General features: G+C 33.3%; 1 protein-coding gene across 1 annotated transcript; it reads left to right on the top strand.

Moving 5' to 3' along the window:
* The first annotated feature begins 4,667 nt into the window (after nt 1-4,667).
* On the top strand, nt 4,668-9,637 carry LOC139482141 (uncharacterized). Its single transcript, XM_071265828.1, has 2 exons — nt 4,668-4,737; nt 6,895-9,637. Exon 2 carries the CDS (start codon nt 6,898-6,900, stop codon nt 8,587-8,589), a length of 1,692 nt encoding a protein of 563 aa, XP_071121929.1. The 5' UTR covers nt 4,668-4,737; nt 6,895-6,897; the 3' UTR covers nt 8,590-9,637.
* Nucleotides 9,638-21,202: the final 11,565 nt, after the last annotated feature.

Below are 21,202 nucleotides of genomic sequence, written 5' to 3'. Positions count from 1 at the left end.
TAAGACATTTTTGTATACCTAACAGAATTAGGGGGGGGGGTTAATGGTAAACAAATTGTGATTGATAAAGATGAATCCTTCGTTTGCCTCCTACTGTAGGGTTTATCATTTACAAATTAGGCCAATTATATCATATTCTCAAGAAAATAAAGAAGTCAATCAAACCCCAGACCTTAATAGAGGGGTGGACAGGGGTAAGGAGACAGGGGAATGAGGGATCAGGGAAAAGGGGGTATCTTTGAAATATATTTTGTCTTGGGGCAAGGAGATGGAAGAATTGAAGTAAAAAGGAAGGGGGGGGGGGTTTAGAGTAAAATGGGAAGGGAAATATAGTTGGGGTCAAGGAGTAGAAACTGTCCCGATGGAAGTTATGGGGTACCCCACATACATATGACCCTAGTCCGAGATTTCTCTGACGTCCAACGGTTGTTTTGCCAGACAAGCTGGGGCTAATCTCGGACTAATATGAACCTAACTTGGCTACGAAATAAGTTATTAAAAATGATGATTAAAAAAGACTAATTCATTGACACTAACCATTGCTAACGGTAGCGTAAAAATGACAGTAGATGTCATCCCTTCCTCTTCGGCCGTTTGCACACGGATATTTTGCAAAACTGGCCAGACATGTTTACAACTTGTCTGTAAAAGGTAAAATAAACACACAAATAAGATACCAGTTATAACGATCTATAATATTAAACATGGAACAGAAATTGAGCCCGTGCAAGGTTTCAGCCGCAGTGATTTTCAACAGTAGCGAGTATTTTGAGACAACCCCCAAGTTTGTATTTTTCGTTATACTGATAACATTTGGCTGCCTAATATATCGAAATCTATGTTTTCTTATGTAATAACTCTACCTTCATCGTTGTATATTCGCCACAATGTCTGTTATGCATGTACATGGTCGTATTCATCAATATAGTATGCTGCTCGGCAATGGCGACCTTGAAATTCCTCTGGTCCGATAATGGCGCCAAATTAGAGGGAAGCAACTCGCGCCAGACAAAATTACCGTATTTCACCAAAATAATCAAAATTTCACTTTTTGATAACAAACAGTAATACGATAACCACATTTATATTCAGCAATCGTTTATTGATATAATTACAAACATTATTTTATTAAAGCCATCAATAAAGAATTCACAATTAAGTAATTAATGGAGTGCAATGAAATCACACCTTATGGGGTAGAGGGGTTAAACAAAAGCTCGTAACTTTTTTAAAAGCCTGGTGACCCCCATTTTATTTTACCTTAAAATGTTCGAAAAGTTCATAGCTTTGACATATCTGTTTTTAAAAAAAATCTACCGGGGAAATTTTACGAAAAATCGATTAAACCAATATTTTTTGCCTTAAACTAAAATTAGAAAATGCAAAATTTAGACATTAATCTGAAAATAAAAGGATTTTTAAGTCAAAAACAACCAAGGGAAAGGTTTACATTTCAAATTCTAATGTTTTTTCACATAAAAATCATACTGACTTGGTTTTAAAAGTCTTTGAATTTGATGTAACGGTTATTGTTGGAAGGGTGGGCATGTTTGGAAATAGGGTCAAAATCGCACATTTCGCTTCAATTTGAGGAGAAAACGAGCCTGGTGACCCCCTTTTTTCTTTGCATTTTTGGATTCAGCATAAAAAAATCTACAGAATATGTGAAAATAAAAAAATTCTACCGGGGGTCACTATTGGGGTGAGCCACCTTAAATGATAGTTAATCACAAACTAATTTTGAAAATATAATTTTGAAAGCAAAAGTATCATCAACTTATGAAGATAATAAGCCAATTTACAAAGTCACGTTCCAGTTTCAAATAATAACTTTACACTGATTCCCATAATATTTAGTTTCTAAAACCTTTTTCTTAAAATAAGGGAGATAAGTTGTTACTTCCGATTTAAAAAGTTTACTTCTGGTTGACATTTTCAATATCATATGTCTTCCAACCTTATTTTAAAGACACAATGGCTCTATCATGTATAAATAATGATATAGAGTAAAGGTCAAAATATAGAACGTCAAATTTACCTTTCCCCTTGAATTAAATTTCAAAGTCATATAGCAGGTACTTCAAATCAAATGACCCCAAGTCTCCACTATAATATGGGATATGAGTTCTATCCCAATACAGCTAATTTTAAGTGTAAGAGGGGTGGAAAGTCCCATCAAAAGTAAACACACCCTTTGCAACTAAAATATACATTTTTAGACGTACTGTAACTAACAAAATTAGGACAAAAAAATATGTCAATACCTAATCATTCTTATGCGGTTTCTGAAAAGAAGCAAGGATAAGCCAAACAATTATAACTTGTCATTGACCTTTGACCATGATTAAAGTCACTCAAAAAAGGCAAAACACCTTTAGGGGTCAATTGACAATTTTGGTCTAGATAGATCTTACTTTGCTGAACATTATCGCTGTTTAAATAACACGCCGGTGAGCTATAAACTATAGGCTCTCAAGAGCCTGTGTCGCTCACCTTGGTCTATGTGCAGATTAAACAATGGACACAGATAAATTCATGACAAAATTGTGTTTTGGTGATCATGATGTGTTTGTAGATCTTACTTTACTGGATATTCTTCTTGCTACTATTATCTATATCTATAATGAACTTGGCCCAGTAATTACAGTTGAAAATATATTATAAAAATTTATTCAAGATAATAACCAAAAACTGCAAAATTTCCTTAAAATTACTTATTCTGGGGCAGAAACCCAATAACAGGTTGTCTGTTTTGTCTGAAAATTTCAGGGAAGATAGATCTTGACCTGATAAAAAATTTATCCCTGTCAGCTTTGCTCTAAATGCTTTGGTTTCAGAGATATAAGCCAAAATCTACATTTCCCACTATGTACTATTTTTAGCCATGCCGGCCATCTTGGTTTGTTGGAAGGGTCACGCCACTCATTTTTAAAATTAGATAACCAAATGATGATTGTGGCCAAGTGTGGTTAAATTTGGCCTTATAGTTTCAGAGGAGAAGATTTTTTAAAAGAATACTAAAATTTTAGAAAAATGGTTAAAAATTGACTATAAAGGGCAATAACTCCTTAATGGGTCAACTGACAATTTTGGTCATGTTGACTTATTTGTAGATCTTACATTGCTCAACATTATTGCTGTGTACAGTTTATCTCTATCTATAATAATATTCAAGATAATAACCAAAAACAGTAAAAATTTCCTTAAAATTACCAATTTAGGGCAGCAACCTAACAACGGGTTGTCCGATTCATCTTAAAAATTCAGGACAGATAGATCTTGACCTGATAAACATTTTTACCCCCTGTCAGATTTGCTCTAAATGCTTTGGTTTTTGAGTAATAAGCCAAAAACTGCATTTTACCCCTATGTTCTATTTTTAGCCATGGCGGCCATTTTGGTTGGTTAGCCGGGTCACCGGACGCATTTTTTAAACTAGATACCCCAATGATGATTGTGGACAAGTTTGGTTTAATTTAGCCCTGTAGTTTCAGAGGAGAAGATTTTTGTAAAAGTTACAACGACCGACGACAGACAACGGACGACGGACGCAAAGTGATGGGAAAAGCTCACTTGGCCCTTTGGGCCAGGTGAGCTAAAAAGTGTATTGGAGATGGGTCAAGAAAAATAAACAATAATAACAATTTTGTCTCAATCATTTTCAGATTGATCATACACATGTGTCCCCCCTTTTTTGTAATTGTTTATAGACACGATTCGCCCGTATTCTATAGATTGTTGCTGAACTATTCATGCTTATACCAATATTGATAAAAACAAAAAATATTTTAATTATCTAACACTGAATTGTCAATCAGAATGAATATAAAGGTCGCAGGATACAGATCTCAGGCCATTGTTAACGACGATCGTTGTTTCTTCTTTCAGGAATTCTGTTGTTTGTTGAAGTCGTTATTTCATAAAATTGAATATAAACTTACATTATTTTACGTATTTCAGTCATTGTAAACCATTATCCGACAGCTAAATGATGATATAGGTCATCGCTTGAACATCCTCCATTTTCTTTTAAAACGAAAACAAACATTCAAATGCCCGGATGTGTATATCTTTTTCAAGCCGATCGAAAACCATGCATATATATGTCAGGATCGATTATATATCTTAGATAATTTCTTAACGAATAAGTTCCGATACTTGTATGAAGTATCAAAAAATAAAAGATATATTAAGCTATCATTTGAGACAGAATTTCATTACATATATACGGGGGAACCAATAATTAATCGTGATTAAAGTTAGTGTACACTTTATCTCGGTTTGTACCGATTTGGTGAAAAGTGACATATATAGAAAAATGGGGGTAGGTCACTTCAGAAATCAATATCTTTCTTATTTCTCGATAGTTTTTTACCATCAAAACCGTTTTGTAATCGCATTATATCGATCTTTCGTGTGGCATTAGTTTGACATAGCTAATATTTATACTTTTTTTTGTACATATACCTACAGTTAAGGTGTACACCTCAACTGTACACTTTACTGAAGTGTACAGATTATGTCCAAAAATACCCCCGAAGTGTGCAGTTTAACCCCTAGATGTAGATATATATATATATATATATATATATATATAGATTGGGCCTTTAAATACGTTATTGATTTTATTTTAAAATTATCTTACCTGTTGCTATATCACGTGATATGAGAATAATGACGTATTATTTACTTCCTTTTACAGAAAATCGAATTTGTTAAATTTGATAACCTGATAAGGTATGTACAAGAGCTATCGTTAACAAAATTAATCGGTTTATAGACGGAAACTAAGAATTAGACAACAGACTATTCTAAATTTCTTTAGACCCCAAGTATTTACTCGAAGATTACAGATTACTTCCCTTTAAAAATTGTAACAGCAATATCAGTTTCAAGCAAAACATATTTATGGAGTATGTACGCTTATGTTGATTCAATGCAAAACATATAGAAATTTTAAAGAAAATGCACAGCCTGTCCCCTCGTACTTTCATGTTTGGCATTTCGATGCTTGATAGAATTATTGCATGCAATGCTATCTATCTATCTGTAAATATATACTGGAACCCGGAGTACGGTATATAAGAAGTGTTAGATATATACACTGAATATCCTCCACCAATATTTACAGTAGATCCGTAAGAATTATTTACACTCATAAAAGTTCTTTATCCACACAAAAATAGTTGTGTCCGATCTTAAAATGTAAAACTTATATTGTAAAATTGCATTTTAGATATTTAAATATTGCAAAGAGGTGATCTGACAACACTATTAAAAGTACTAATGTTTAATGCCGCATTTTCTAATTATCCTCTTAGGCATAATGTTCAGTAATTCGTATCGCTTATGGTGCAATCTATATATAAGTTGTCTACACAGTGGTTCTAGATGAATTTTAATGTTATTATAAGTGTGATTTTTTTGTAAACAATAAACACTAACAAATCATAAAAAATAGAGCGAGTAATCTATGTTTAAAATGTTTATAACAAAAATCTCTGTATTAACATCTGTGGATTTTCTAAAAAAAACAACTTGGTTTTATTTGCAATAAAATCCCCTTTTTCTTATAAATGCAATCTAATAAATATTAATTGTTTGCACGAAGTTTCTCCTTGGTATATGTACAAATGGCTCATCCATATTATCCATAATCTTTGCTGTTTTGACACTATTGCAGTTTTAAAATTTAAAATTTAGTAGTTTACATGACCACAGAAGGGGTCATCAATCTTCACGGTGAATTGTCTATTTAACATACTCATGAGCAGATGAATAAAACTGGGCACTGTTTGACCTTTTACCAGTACAGTACAAGAATTAAAAACACCTGCAACATAATCTTAATTTATTCTTTACTCTAAAATTTGAATTAACAAATGATTAATATGAATAAAAAAAATCCGTTAATGAAGCACAACACCACAACAAATCCAAATAGATATGCATCGGTCTATTATATTTGTCAATACCACTTTTCCATATATATATAGATTACATAGGAATATAAATTTAAGGTTTCGGCATTAAAATGTTAACCTCCAACAATAAATTCAACAGATATAAACGCTGAGTTGTAAAGGGAAATATGCTACGAGATGTGTTTTTTGTTTTTGTTCATTCGTTAATAAAAGAGAAACAGTGAAATAATAATGCTTTTTTAGCAGTCAGTTTGGCTCAATTTTAATTAAATAATCTTAGAATATTTGAGCTAGAGATTGGGTGTGCATGACGTAAGGTAAGGTATTCTATTCCTGAGGTAGAAAATCCTCATTTTTTTCAAAATTTCAAAGTTTTGTTAACAGTTAATTTATAATTATGAACATATAAATAATAACTCAAGTCAACACAGAAGAGCTGACTACTGTGCTGGTGATACCCTCGGGGAAATAAATCTCCACCAGCAGTGGTATCTATGATGAGTTTATTTACAACCACTGGGTCGATACCACAAAACTTTGAATTTTTGAAATACTAAGGCTTATCTAGCTCAGGAATAGATTACCTTATCTGTATTTGGCAAAACTTTTAGGAATTTTTTGTGTTCAATGCTCTTCAACTTCGTACTTCATTTGGCCTTTAAACATTTTTTGTTTCGAGCGTCACTGATGAGTCTTTTGTAGACGAAACGCGCGTCTGGCGTATATATAAATTTTAATCCTGGTATCTATGATGAGTTTATATACAACATTTTAATAGCATTTCGTTATCAAGATGATATTTGATTTCTTTGATTACAGTACATAAAAGAAATATACCGATGGATAATAAATGCGACAGTACTTATATGTCATATAATGATAATTCATTGTTACAGTCTTAGTTTTTATTTTCAGTCTAAAATTTTGATATATGTCATTCTTTGGGATAATATATAAATTGATTTTACAGGTCATGGCTTCCTCTTTTGATCATTGTGGTATTTGTCATTCAAGACACATTTCTAAGCCATCCGTTTTTTGGTGCTCAGATTGCGATGAAGGACTATGCCAAGACTGTATAGAACATCACAGCTTGTCAAAGGCATCACGAAACCACAAGACTGTTCCTCTCGAGGAATATCATAAGTTGCCATCATTTATCGCAAACATTAATCTGCATTGTGGTGAACACGATGAGAAGTACCAACTGTTTTGCAAGGAGCACAATGCCATGCTCTGTAGAAAATGCGTCATTTCTGAAAACCACGTTGAATGTAAAGTTATAGTCCCTATTGAAGATGTCATTCAAAATGCTAAAACATCTGTAGCCTTTACAGAAATCGAGTCTTCATTCCAAGAAACGAAGGAAAATCTTAAACTTATCCTCGAGGACAGACAAAAGAATGTATCTTCACTATCAGATTCGAAACAAAAACTACAGTCCGAGATATCAGCGATTAGACGCCAGATAAATCAACATCTTGATAAAATACAAGACCATTTCATCGCTGATTTGAATAAAACTGTGGAAAATTCAACCCAACAAATACAGAGCTTCATTGCATCTCTTACGAATACCCAAAGGGAAATTAAGGAGTGCATAGAAGATGTTGAAAACATAAAGAAATATGCAACAGACATGCAAACATTTTTAGTAATTAAACAATTAGAAAACAAGTTAAATGAAACGGAAAACGAAATATTGCTTTGGACAGACAGTACTGGCTTGGGTCACACCGTAGTTTCTTTCAAGATCAACTCTATACTACAAAATATCAGTAACGAAATAACTGAGTTCGGTACACATAGCGTCGATGTACAACCATGTGAACTATCATTACACAGAAAGAAAGAAGGACAAGCACAGTTGACGGTAAGTCTGGAACCTAAAACTTCAGTTGAGCATATAACGCTGAAAATAAAAACGAAATTCAAAACTTTATCTAAAAGTGTGTCAAGTTGTTGTATTTTACCTTGCGGTAAAATGGTTGTGTCAAACTTTCATCCTTCGTATTTGAATTTGTTTTTCTCTGATGGGAAATTTGAAAAAAGAATTAACAACATCATACCTAATATTTATGATGTTGCATGTATCGACAATGAAACTGTTGCGGTCGTATCAATCTATGAGAAGAATATTAAACTTGTAAATCTAAAATCAGGGAAGGCATTCAGGAGCATTTATACAGATTTACCTTCCAATGGTTTAACTTACATTAAAGGTAATTTTATAATTTCTTCTAAAGAAGGACATTTGCTGGAGGTCGGGCTAGAGGATACCAAGACAAATATAATTTGCAGTAGTGTTGGCTCTTTATATGTAGATTCATTCGGGAATAATCTTTATTCTGAAGAGAAAGATAAAGATACAGTAGTCTGTCAAAACAGAAACGGAGATTTACTATGGACATTTACAGACGAAACGGTTATAAAAGAAATCAGATGTATAACAGTAGATGAACATGGAAATCTTTTTGTCGTCGGAAAGGAATCAAAAAATGTAATTATAATATCATCTGATGGCACAAAGCACAAAATACTCTTGACAGAAACAGACTTATGTGGTTCTCCATGGGCAATTGATTACAACAGCGAATTGAAATCTTTGCTTGTAGCAAACGAAAAAGATGGTCAAGCATTTTTGTACAGTGTACACTACTCGTAATTATATTTTTAGCTGTTGTATTGTTTTACTCCAAATTATTTTACACGGAAAACTTTTTTTATTCAATTATGAATATGTCGTACAAATAACCTGCATAAACTTCCATTCCGGTTTTTTCTAGCACTCGTTGCATGTCATAGAAGAGAAACATAGTGATCCTTCATTCTGTCGTCGTTTGCTTCGTTATCTTCAGACATCAATAATTTTCTCGAACCTTGTTGAATTCTACGAAACTTAACAGTAGCTTTTTCATGATTAAAAGAACATCTCCGTATATTTTCAACATTTCGTATTTTACTGATAAAGGAGATTACTGAGTTGACTTCTTAGCAATTAATATTTAGAGTACATTGACAGACATCGACAGACATCGACTTTTACGAAACTTGAGCAGATGCGTCTTCGTCATCACGAGACAGTATCCAAAGTTGAATTATTTAAATATTTTGGTATTTTAGTGAAAAATAAAATTCGTGTTTTGATGACAGATGACACTTAGATGTAGACATCAACAACTTTGTCAACCCTTTATAGAATTACTAAGACTCTGACAAAAGATGCATTACCATACATAGATTACATCTTTAAAAAGTTAGAAAAATATTTGTTTCCCAGTATTTTACCATGTTTACATGTTCTATTGATATTTTATTGGTATTAACGTGTTTGATTTTAAAAAAAACCCACTTTTTTAACATTCATGGAAAGCTACGAAACTTAATATCTGCAAAATCAGGAATGGCATCTGGAGAATACGGGTTTTCCACATCTTTCAAAGAAATGAAATAGATTTGGCAGTAAACCTTTTTTTACTACACTAAACACTACCACAAGAAATCGCAGGCGGGGCTATGAATTCCGCAGAACTCTTTACAATCGCGAGTTCTTCTTAAATTTCTGATCATTATCCATGTTTTATCGTGTATCCGTCTACTTTTATGTAATGAAAAGATGTACAATCAGCATGCATTATACGGATGCCAAATTGTGGGCAGTTATATTCTCTTCAACAAACATTGATATATTTTAAAATAAACCTTCCATAAGATTTCCTTTGTCTTTATTATTCTGTACAAGAGTATTCAATCCTTACACGTATCAATGGGTTTCTTCTTACATGAACAACACGACGGGTACCACATGTAAATCAGGATCTTATTACCCTTCCGGAGCACTTGTGATCAGCCGAAGTGTTTTGTGAGTTTCGTTTGGTGTTGTGAACTGTTATTTGTCTTTTTGTCTGTTGTCTTTTTCTTTTTCAACCATGGCGTTGTCGGTTTGATTTTTCGACTTGTTAGTTTGAATTTTTGTTTGGTATCTTACGCATCCATTTTCGATAAATAGAAATCTTATTTATCCATTATACCAGTATACAATTTAATTATGATAAGATTTTTTTTAAATTGTCTTAATATGATTTTCAGTCTTGAATATTTTTTGGATTATTTGTGCTTTACTGTACGATATGAAAATTGAAAAGTAAATAAAGCTACCTCAAAATAATATGAATAATTTTTAACATCATTAGAGTAAAATTTAGAATGGAAATGTAGAATGTGTCAAAAAGACAACAACCTGACCAAAGAGTAGAAAACAGCCGGAGGCCACCATCGGGGCTTCAATATAGCGGGAAAAACGCACCCGGAGGCGAGCTTTAGCAGCTGGTATTCAAATGATTAAAACAAATGTAATTTTTCACCTTTTTTATTCAAACATAATCACATCATATATAGCAGGATTAAAACTTCGTTTTTGCGCAAGACTCGCGTTTCGTTTACAAAAGACTCATCAGTTACGCTCGAATCAAAAAAGTTCATAAGGCCATAACAAGTTCGAAGTTGAAGAGCATTGAGGACCAAAAATTCCTAAAAGTTTTGTCAAATACAGCTTACTGAAGGTAATCTATTCCTGAGGTAGAAAAGCCTTAGTGTTTCAAAAATTCCTAGTTTTGTAAACAGTTAATTTTTATAATAATGTTATGACAATACCAATGATAATTCATGTCGACACAGAATGCTTTACAACAATAAAAAAAAATAGTGTTAACACCGTGCGAATAAAATAGCAATAAAATCATTGCCTTTGTACTACCAGGGGTGATCTGAGCCGGATCTTCCCTACCAGATTACCCTAGCTTGAGTTTTTTTATTTTGCATGTTTTCCTTTGTTCTGTGCGTTTTGGCGGGAATGTCGAATCCACTATAAAACTTATAATTAATTATACTAAAAAGACTTTCTATCAAAATTTACATAGAAAAATCCGTAGACTATGCTGGGTTTCGAACTCAAGACCTTAAGCATATCAACCCACGACACATACCACTACACCAGGACGACTGGCTACAAACTATCTTTTTTTATAAATCAGGCCGTTAGTTGTCATTTCGCGGCCTTTTATAGCTGACTATGCGGTATGGGCTTTGCTCATTATTGAAGGCCGTACGGTGACCTATAGATGTTTTTTTCTGTGTCATTTTTGTCTCTTGTGGACGGTTGTCTCATTGGTAATCAAACCACATTTTCTTTTTTTATATCAGTAATTTAACATACTTAAAGGAAGCAAAATATTTTTATAAGTGGAACGAGTTTACACCATTATTCAGTGGGGTTAAAACCCTATTCGTGAATAAGTGAGTTGTCAGACTGATTGTTCAATTTGACTTCAAACTTTTTCAAAAATGGGGCAAGTCGGTAAACAAGAGTGGGTCGATTTTTTTATAAAGCGGGGATCTAGTGTGGGCCGATTGGCCGGTGGAGCGAGTTGACATTGTTTCATATTTAATCATCGTGTTCGGGGTCATAAATGGCATACATAATGTATAAAGTATATTATAACGGTTGTGTGGCGTTTTAAACTAGATTTTATGAATTTTAAATGTCTTTTCGACTAATCTATAACAACTGGGATGTAAAAGAAATATCACATTCGGACTTGGTGTGTCAGTGTTAGATCACCCTCTGGCCTCCGGCCATCGGGATGATCTTACGCTAACACACCTCGTCTTCATGTGATTACTATTACATAATTTACAATCTCAGTGAGCCATACAGGTAAAATTTTAAGAGCCTCGGGTTGGTATATATTATTAAATATCGATTTATTTAAACGATCTATAGCCATTTGTTATTCTTCGTGATCACAGAAATATGGCGTCTTATTTGCTTCAAATGACGAAGTGTTGAATTTAGTAAATTGGATGACATTTACTAATTTATGTTCTTATGTTTGACTGCATTTAAGGTATGTAAAAAATTTTAATACTGAGTAAAGGATAAAATGGATTGAACAGGGAATATTTGGTTAACATTCGACAGAACTATATCACCAAATGGTTGGTTTTTCATCTCAGAATGTACTTGATGCACTTGTGCAACTAAGAAGTGTGTAGGCCTGTCCACACATAGTTAGTGTAGTAATACATGTTTTCTTTAATTTTTTCTATTTTAAGATTCATTTTAGCTCACCTGATCTAAAGGGTTAGCCAGTTATTCACATCATTTGGCGTCCGTCGTCGTCGTCCGTTAACAGAATCAGTATTTGGGATATCTAGTTTTAAAAAGGAGACTCTCTATAAAGAGTTATAGCTCTTTATTGATTAAATTTACAACGTCGATCGCCTTATCATCCAGATAAATATAGTATAATTGTTTAATTGAAAAACATTATCCGAAAGATAACATCTACAAACAAGTCTACAGGGCAGAAATTGTTGATCACTTTCTATGAGAAGTTATTACCCATAAAATACAAGTATCTATATGCAGAGACAAAATGACATCTATAGATGTAAACATTTACTTATCACCAGTGGCTTCAACAATTATTAAACCGATCAAATAAAGTAACCTTTAATAAGATCCCGACATGACAAAAGGAACAACAATTCCAAAGAGAAAAAATACTGATAAACAATAGGTTTGTCTGCTCTCATTGTGAACTATGTTGCATGGATATTTTACTAGTAAACAACATTATGAAAATGGCATACAAAAACCAAACGCTCAAATCCGAATATTTGAAATCAAAGGATATATAAAGACAGAAAACGTTGAAGAGTTTCTGTATGCTTTCAAAATTTGTAAAAAAAAATGTATGTATAATTAGACTTTGACAACATTGCCTTTTTATCCTTATAGTTTGGCCAAATTTGCAATGAAGGACAATCATATGTTGTTAAAAGAACAACGTTTACTTGGAAATAATTGTGTATGTTCCTTTGTAGTTTATTTTTTGTGTGAACATAATTTGACATTGTATTCAACACACTCTCAATGGACTCCAATACTAAATACAAATAAACATTTATTAAAGATGTTATAGTCGATTTTAAAATGTGTATCATTACATGATGAATAGCGTTTATCTGTATTTTCCACTTACCAACTCGATTTGCATGTGGTATCATGTTCCATAGAATGGCAATCTATATAAGAGTGAATGCCAGAGCTGCCGTGAATACGAAAAAGACTAAAGGGTTTTATTCTAGTCATAGTTGATATCCCACATTGAACATGGGTAACATCCGGTGAATAGATCAGGTGGTTTTTAAGTTAAATGTATCAAAGATCAATATACGTCACTGTTTGTCTTTGATGAAAGATGTTCGTTGTTGTTCTGTGGTTTGCATGTTGTGTAGACTGTCATATTATTTATTTGTACGATTCTCTGTGATGAGTGTTCTTGCGTGTGTTTGTGCTGTATTTCGATCACGTAGTGTTGTCATTTAAGTTATATTTTGTAACATTGTCATTTAAAGTGGGAGGTTTGGCTAGTCATAAAACAAGATTCAACCCACCATTTTTTATTCAAATGAACTGTACCAATTCAGGAATATGGCAGTTGTTTATATCAAATAGTTTGTTTCTATGTATGTTGGCTTTTAATAAAAATAATACCAAAAATCGGACAAGCGTTCAGAGCTCTGCAAGAGAAAAATACATTCCTTTCTTTACAAGGAATTTTTCAAAAATATGTCGTGTGTGTAGTGTCATTCGATTCATCGAGATGATTAAGGTTAGATAAACAATGTTTTCCTTGGTAAAAACAAATCTAACAGTACACGCTTTCACAAAAGTTTATGTTATTATACAAAATGAAACACCTTCGTCGAGGAAACGTGTTCTATCTATTTCTTCTTTTTGCCTTTTATATTTGACAAGTATAAATTTAGACATCATGGATATGTATAGCTTTGTACCTCTTTGAAAAAAACGTTAATTTACTTTCGGAAAGACTTCAAGGTCTAATTGAAAAGTATGTGTAAGAAACTAAGACTAAAAGAATGATTAAAGATTATTCAACATGTTTACATATATATCCGTATCTTGCTGATTTGTGTTCTCATTTAAAACATATATATGAGCTGACTTTTATCGGTTGAGAACTTTATGTAATTCTTAATATAGATCAATAGATTCTAATATTTTGCTTTTTCAGGTCATGACGACTTCTTTTGAAAATTGTGGCATTTGTACTTTACGACACATATCTAAGCTGCCCGTGGTTTGGTGCTCAGATTGTGATGAAGGTTTATGCCAAGACTGCAGAGAACACCATAGTCTCCTAAAGGCAACACGAAACCACAACATTATTCAAATTGCTGAATACCAAAAATTACCATCCTTTATTGCAAATATTAAATTGCATTGCAGTGAACATGATGAAAAATATTTGTTGTTTTGCAAAAAGCACAACCAACTTTTATGCGGAAAATGCGTCATTTCTGTAATCCACAAGGAATGTAAAGAAATATTTTATGTTGAAGATGTGGTTCAAAATGCTAAGATATATGTTGCCTTTACAGAGATCGAATCATCACTCCAGGAACTGAAAGAGAACGTCAGCCTTATTCTCGAAGACAGACAGAAGAATTTATCTTCAATATCTACTTCAAAAGAAAAAATCGAATCCGAGATATTAGCACTTCGAAAGCATATAGATTCTCACCTTGATAAAATGCAAGACCATGTTTTAGCCGATTTACTAAACACAACTGTGGAAAATTCAACCAAACAAATGCATAGCTTCATTGCGTCTCTGAATAAAAACCAAAATGAAATTAACGAGTGCATAAAAGACGTAGAAACCATAAAAAAAACATGCCACGAGTATGCAAACATTTTTAGGAATTCCTCATTTAGAAAGAATAATAAATAAAACAGAAAATGACCTGCAGACTTGGATTAAAGGTGATACTTTTGTTCACACCGTGGTCTTTTGTCAATTAAACACATCATAACAAAATATCAGTAAAGAAATAAATACATTCGGAAAAACTATTATAGAAATTCGACCATGTGAACTGTCATTACAAAAAAAGAAAACGGGACAAGCCCAATCATTGAAAACAAACGTCGAGCCTAAAATTCATGTTGAGCATATATCATTGGATTTGAAAACGAAAATTAGTACGACAGCTTTCAATGTGTCAGGCTGTGACATATTTCCTAGTGGGAATTTCGTTGTTTCAAACTTTGACCCTTCTTATTTGTTATTTTTTACACCCCAAGGAAACATTGATAAAAAAATCACCAATATTATGCCGAATATATATGATGTTGCATGCATCAACAACGAAACTGTGGCCACAATATCATATACTGAGAGGAACATCAAATTACTGAGTGTAAAATCGGGGAAGGTATTCAGAAGCATTGAAACTAGTTTTTCGTCGCGTAGCTTAACTTATTTCGGAGGTAAATTTATAGTTTGTCCTGATAAAGGACAAATACAGGAAGTCAGTTTAGTGGATGATAGGATAAATATAATTGGCAATAATCTGGTCTCAACTTGTGTGGCTTCATCAGGCAATAATCTATTCTCTAAAAAAAGAGCCACGAATACGATAGTCTGCCATAATAAAATTGGAGATATTCTATGGACCTTTTTAAACGAAACTGTTCTGACGGGACCTAGTGGCATAACTGCAGATGAACATGGGAATATTTTTGTCGTCGGGGGCAAATCAAAGAACGTAGTTGCGATAACTTCGGATGGCTCAACGCACAAAATACTTCTGTCAGAAAAAGACTTGTGTAATTCAACCAGGGCGGTCTGCTATAATAGTAAATTAAAGTATTTGCTTGTTGCTAACGAAACTGACGGGCACGCATTTTTGTATAGTGTAAATTACGAATAACTGTATTATATGTTTTTATACTATGTAAGGCAAAACAGATTTAAAAGGCACAAATAATGTCATATTTTCGTGGTTATAAATTCGCACAAATTCGTTCTTTATTTTGATACAAGTATGCTGATAAATTGCAGCTGCAAACATTTGCGAATGAACCAAACGTGTGGTCATTTTTTTCATTATAAATTTTTTTTGTCATTAAATTGCACATGTGTCTTTTACAATTTTAGGACCATTTTAAGTTATTGTTAACAATGACAAGACGCTTACATATCTTACTAGACAATGGTTAACTGCTATATATCTATTGTCAATTTTTGTGTAATTTTTGTATTTGTATTTACCTCTATAATCAAAATTTATTTACATCATATGTAACAATATTGTTTTAAATTTTTAACTTAACCACTCGATTATAGAAAAGGTCCAAACTAATCTCACTATCTTGGTAGTTATACATTTGAAGCACACACAAATGATAAAAAGAATAAACAGTTAGTCTAAGATATAACGACAATATTCAAAAGGTAAAAATTATCACGAGCTTATAACACACAATAACGCTTCACTTAATTCGTGTCAAAGTATAAAAACACAAGGTTTCCAAATTACATGGATGCCCCACTCGCACAAACATTTTCTAAATTCCGTGGACCATAAAGTTGAGGTTAAAACTATAATTTGGCATTACAATTAGAAAGATCATATCATATAGAAAACATGTGTACTAAGTTTAAAGTTGATTGGACTTAAACTTCATCAAAAACTACCTTGATCAGAAACTTTAATACAAAGCGGGACAGACGGACGGACGGAAGCACAAACCAGAACAAATAATGAACATAAATGAGACATAAAAAAATCTTTTCAATTTAGTGGTCATCCTGTTTGATGATAGACTCAAGGTAGTGTTCTATACATGCTGTTTTATTTTTGAGACATATGACTGAAGGGTTGGTTGTCAAGAGGTCTTCGTAGTCCAACAACTATATCATAACTAGCCAGTCAACATTTCGAATCCCGCACGTGGCATGTGATTCCGACTCTTCTCATGAGAAAAGTCGGTAGTCACACCGAGTTCCTCAACCAATAAAAACTGACCTCCATGAAATAGCTTATATAGTGCTGAAAGTAGCATAAAATACCACTCTTTTAAATAATTTGATTGGTGCTGTTGGTGTGTTGCATTGTGTGTAATGTATTTGGTAATTCCTTAAATATTCTTTGTATAATTTGCCGATATTACAATCCTTTGTTTTCTGCAGATGTTTATATTTAACTGAGACACAACTTATAGCTTTGCTTTATCATGTTTAAATTTTACAAAGATGTGTTTTAAATTGCTGTTAATTCCATTGGACAATATTGTGGCTTGACCTCGGAACAGTTTTTTAAGCTTATTTCTATAATCATCTACGTCCCCTATTGTTACATACGAAGCAATGAAGTTCAATATCCTGTCCTGGTCATGTTGACAGGATGAGACACTTGCAAACAAAAAGGAATGAGGAAAAACCGAATTTCCGTGGATATTTGATTTCGTGGTTTTGCCAATCTCTGCATACAAAGAGCCTATACAAAATGTGTTATTCGTTGAACATTTGAATTCGTGGTTCACCTGTTCCCACGAAAACCATGAAAATTGGTATCCAACGAATGATAATGAATACACAGTACGGAATAATGGCACACATTGTAAGAACAAAAGATAATAATAGAGTACTGAAGAACACAGTTCAATTCTTTTTGCCAGCATGGAAAAGGGACATTTTAAAGACTGTTGGATATAGTTATCAAAGGCTAATAATTTGATACACTAGACGCGAGTTTCGTCATCAGTGACGCAGTAGAAATTAAGACAAAAAAGTACCAAGTTGAACAGCATTGGAGACTCTTCAAGTTCCAAAAAGGAGTGCCAAATACAGCGAAGGTAACATACACATGGAAAAAAGCATTGCAACACCAAATTGCAATTCAAATTAAAAAAAAACACTCTTTATTTTTTTGTGATATAACTTGTTGAAATAGAACTAGTTAAACATTATTTAAATATCACCCGAGTTAAATCAATAAATATCGACTCGATAAGTTCTTATCTGCACATGCAGCTACTGTACTCGTAACCAATAAAACAGATGTTTTTATCCTCATTGTTTTCAACACTTTAAATATTAACCAAGGTTTATAAAGTTTTGTGATTGACACCTTGAAATTGGTCATCCACAACTCATAACTGCAGCAAGATGGCAGATAAACAGCATGAGAGAAGCAGGTATGTCACTGTGACAATTTCACGTATTGTTGGTCATTACCATTCCACTATAAGTCGTTTTAAGAATAAAAATCAGGCAACATATACGTTGTTAAAGACCTTCCGAGATCAAGAAAACCTCCTATAACATCTGCTAGGGAAATTAAGCATAACGAAGGTTGGTCAGAAGGAAACCCATTGCAAACAATCCAATCCTAAAAAGAGAGTGATGACCATACAGGAGCCTTTAAACAAGAACTGTTCGAGATCGGTTCATCGCTACTGGTTATCGTGCGATAAGACCCTTTCGGGGACCTTTGCCTACGAACAGACACACAGTTGCCCGTATCCAATAGAGTACAGAGCTCGCCAAAGTTGGAAATAAACATCTTGGAGGAAGATCCGTTGTTCCCATGGAATTCGGTTTATCTTCCTTGGCCCGATCGTAGCCCAAATTTGAACCATATCGATCATATATTGGACACTATTGGGCGTAAAGTGCACGAAAGGACACCCCAGTTCAAACACGTCATGAAATAAACAATACCCTTCGTCAGGAATGGTTGCTGCTACCTTCAGTAAGGTCTTTATCACTCACCTGCTGATAGAGCACCTTCTGATATAGCACCATCAGCTGGCGATACGGCACCTTTTTTGGAAAATTTGATTTGCCTCCCTTTGCACAGTGTCTTAAGTTCTCAGAGAAAAACTGTTATTAGTATCATTTTACCTTTGCCAAAAAAACATTTTACGAGATGTGTTCTTCCACCACCATTTTTAAAACTTAAAAAAAAAATATCCACAAATGTATTTTCACAAACAGATCTAATTAACAACTATTTTCTTCTCATTTTAACATAATTTAAATTGTTTTGTCGGGATTTGTTTGAATGAATATTTTGAAAATGTAAGTATTTTTTAATTGGCTTTGTAGTATCTCCTTTAGATTTAAATAGTATGTAAACTATAAGCTAAAAGAATAAGATTTAATTTTTGTTCTAAATATTTTTCATATAACTCACCAATAACGATGCCTGCCTTGTCATATATATGAATGAAGTTCTGGATGGGATGTTTATATATAGAGAATAATGGACAAAGACAACAGAATGGACGCAAAAAAGGGAATAAAGACTTATCTACTTTTACTTGAACTACATGAATCGTGATTTTTTTAAAGGTAAAATATCAACATAAAAACTCTCTGTGCATGACACCTCGAATATCCACATGGCTATTGCTTAAAAAATCGCGTTAATAATTTAAATTCCACTGCCGATAGTTGAAGTTATCTTAAAAACTAAGCATAATTTCACAATAGGGACCATTGTGTTAAAGGAGACAATGCCTCTACAGCTAGATTATTCAACAAATACACACTTGGATATCCACAAATATTCTAATAAGAAGACAGTCGAAAATAAATCAAAGACCACTACATTAGGGGTGAGGGGTGTTGATAAACAGCGGAAACGGAATACGGAACGGGAACGGAAATTAATGTAAATATGGACGCAGTTTAAGCAAGGATTCGTTTAGTATCTAGATGTGTAGGCGATGCAATACCCGCAATTAATCAAGGCAGGCTGAGCATCTTTAAAAAGCACCATGGATGAACACACAAAATCTCACGCTACATAAGACATTATATCTTATTATACTTCTTATATCATGTCAAAATGTCGGCTTCTGATTGGTCAATACGAAGGAGACAATTGACTCTATCCCATTGCAAATGCTTTACAAGAGAGTTAATTGGTTCACGCACCAAATTTGTGGGCCAAAAATATGGAGGTTTTTTTGTGTAAAAAAGTGCAAAGTATTATATAAACAATCTGTATATTGAGTTGACCTTAATCCTCAATTGCCAGAACTGGCCCAATCCAATTAGTTATGATAATGCTATAGAATATAACTAATTGTGAAGTTAATAAAATCGAAATTCTTTTAAGCGCAGTTGATTAAACGGAATATCATCTAATTCATTTTCAAGACTTGATTTTGACTCGTGACTATCAAAGCGGCATCTACTAACAAAGTATTTGTATTCCTCATCTCAGATATGGACTTAAACGCAGCCTTTCACCTCGTTTACTCATCCATGAATTTATGTCAAGATGACATATTTTTTAGGACTCTCGATTCTGACCATTAAAGACGCATCTACTGACAAAATATTATATCTTCATGAGTTGTATCTCAGATATGGATTCTTACTCAAACTTCGATCAGTTACTCATTTGTAAAATGTAGGATAAGATTCCTTATTTTTATCAGGACCCCTTGGTGATACAAGACGCATCAAATCTCAAGAACTATGACTTATACTTCCATGGATATATGGACTTTATTTTGTGACGGAAAGATGAAACACTATATCCCTCCCCGAACTTCGTTTGACAAAGAAAATCAAAATCTTAAAGCAAACAATTAAATGTCAAATTATTCCTCTCAGTAAAAGTTGAGAAGAAGACATTGCGCACGATGTTGGTACTACATATTCATTGTTGGTCTTTAACGCCACTGTTATCATATGTTTTGCTATTTCATGGCGGCCAGGTTTTTGTATGGTGTAGAAAGCTGGAGATCCCGGATGGAACCACTCACCTTCGGCTGGGAAACTTACAATTATAATTTTGAGACGAACCCAGCTCAAAGCTGAAACCTAAGAGCTGAAACGTGTACATTTCAGTTTAACGGGCACAATACTCTGTACTCCTTTTTTGTCATTTTTGCACGAGGTATTTTAACAAACACTGTCAGTGGTTCAGACTAGTGTTTGTCAATGACATGTCTTCTAAGATAGTGAATCCTGCATTCGATTAGGGGCTGTTCGATTCATTCACAAAAATTTTGCAAATGTCGAAAAAAGAATACATGTCATGCTTAATAAAGCGAAGAACAAATGCAAAAAAAACTTAACTTTAAGTACTGTGTTTTTACATCTAAATATCTATGGCTAAAAGTATTAGTTATGTTATTTCTTTTATAGAAAACTGTATGATATAATTTTCATTATGCTTTAGATCATTAGGGCACTGTGGCACTATTTTTCAAATTTAATGAAGGGCAATTCTGCCTATTCACGCAGCGACTATTCGCATGTGTCTTGTGACTTCGTTTCATGTGTAAGCAGTTCCGAATTAGTAAATTCTTGAGTATACGCCAAGACGAGCATCATCTTTTAAACGTTTGTTTCATTTTATAGACTGTGTACCTCAAATGT

This window comes from Mytilus edulis, chromosome 7 (assembly GCF_963676685.1).
Source record: "Mytilus edulis chromosome 7, xbMytEdul2.2, whole genome shotgun sequence".
Classification (NCBI taxonomy): Eukaryota; Metazoa; Mollusca; class Bivalvia; order Mytilida; family Mytilidae; genus Mytilus; species Mytilus edulis.
The sequence above is the reverse complement of the archived record's forward strand: the minus strand, read 5'-3'. Positions and strand labels throughout refer to the sequence as shown.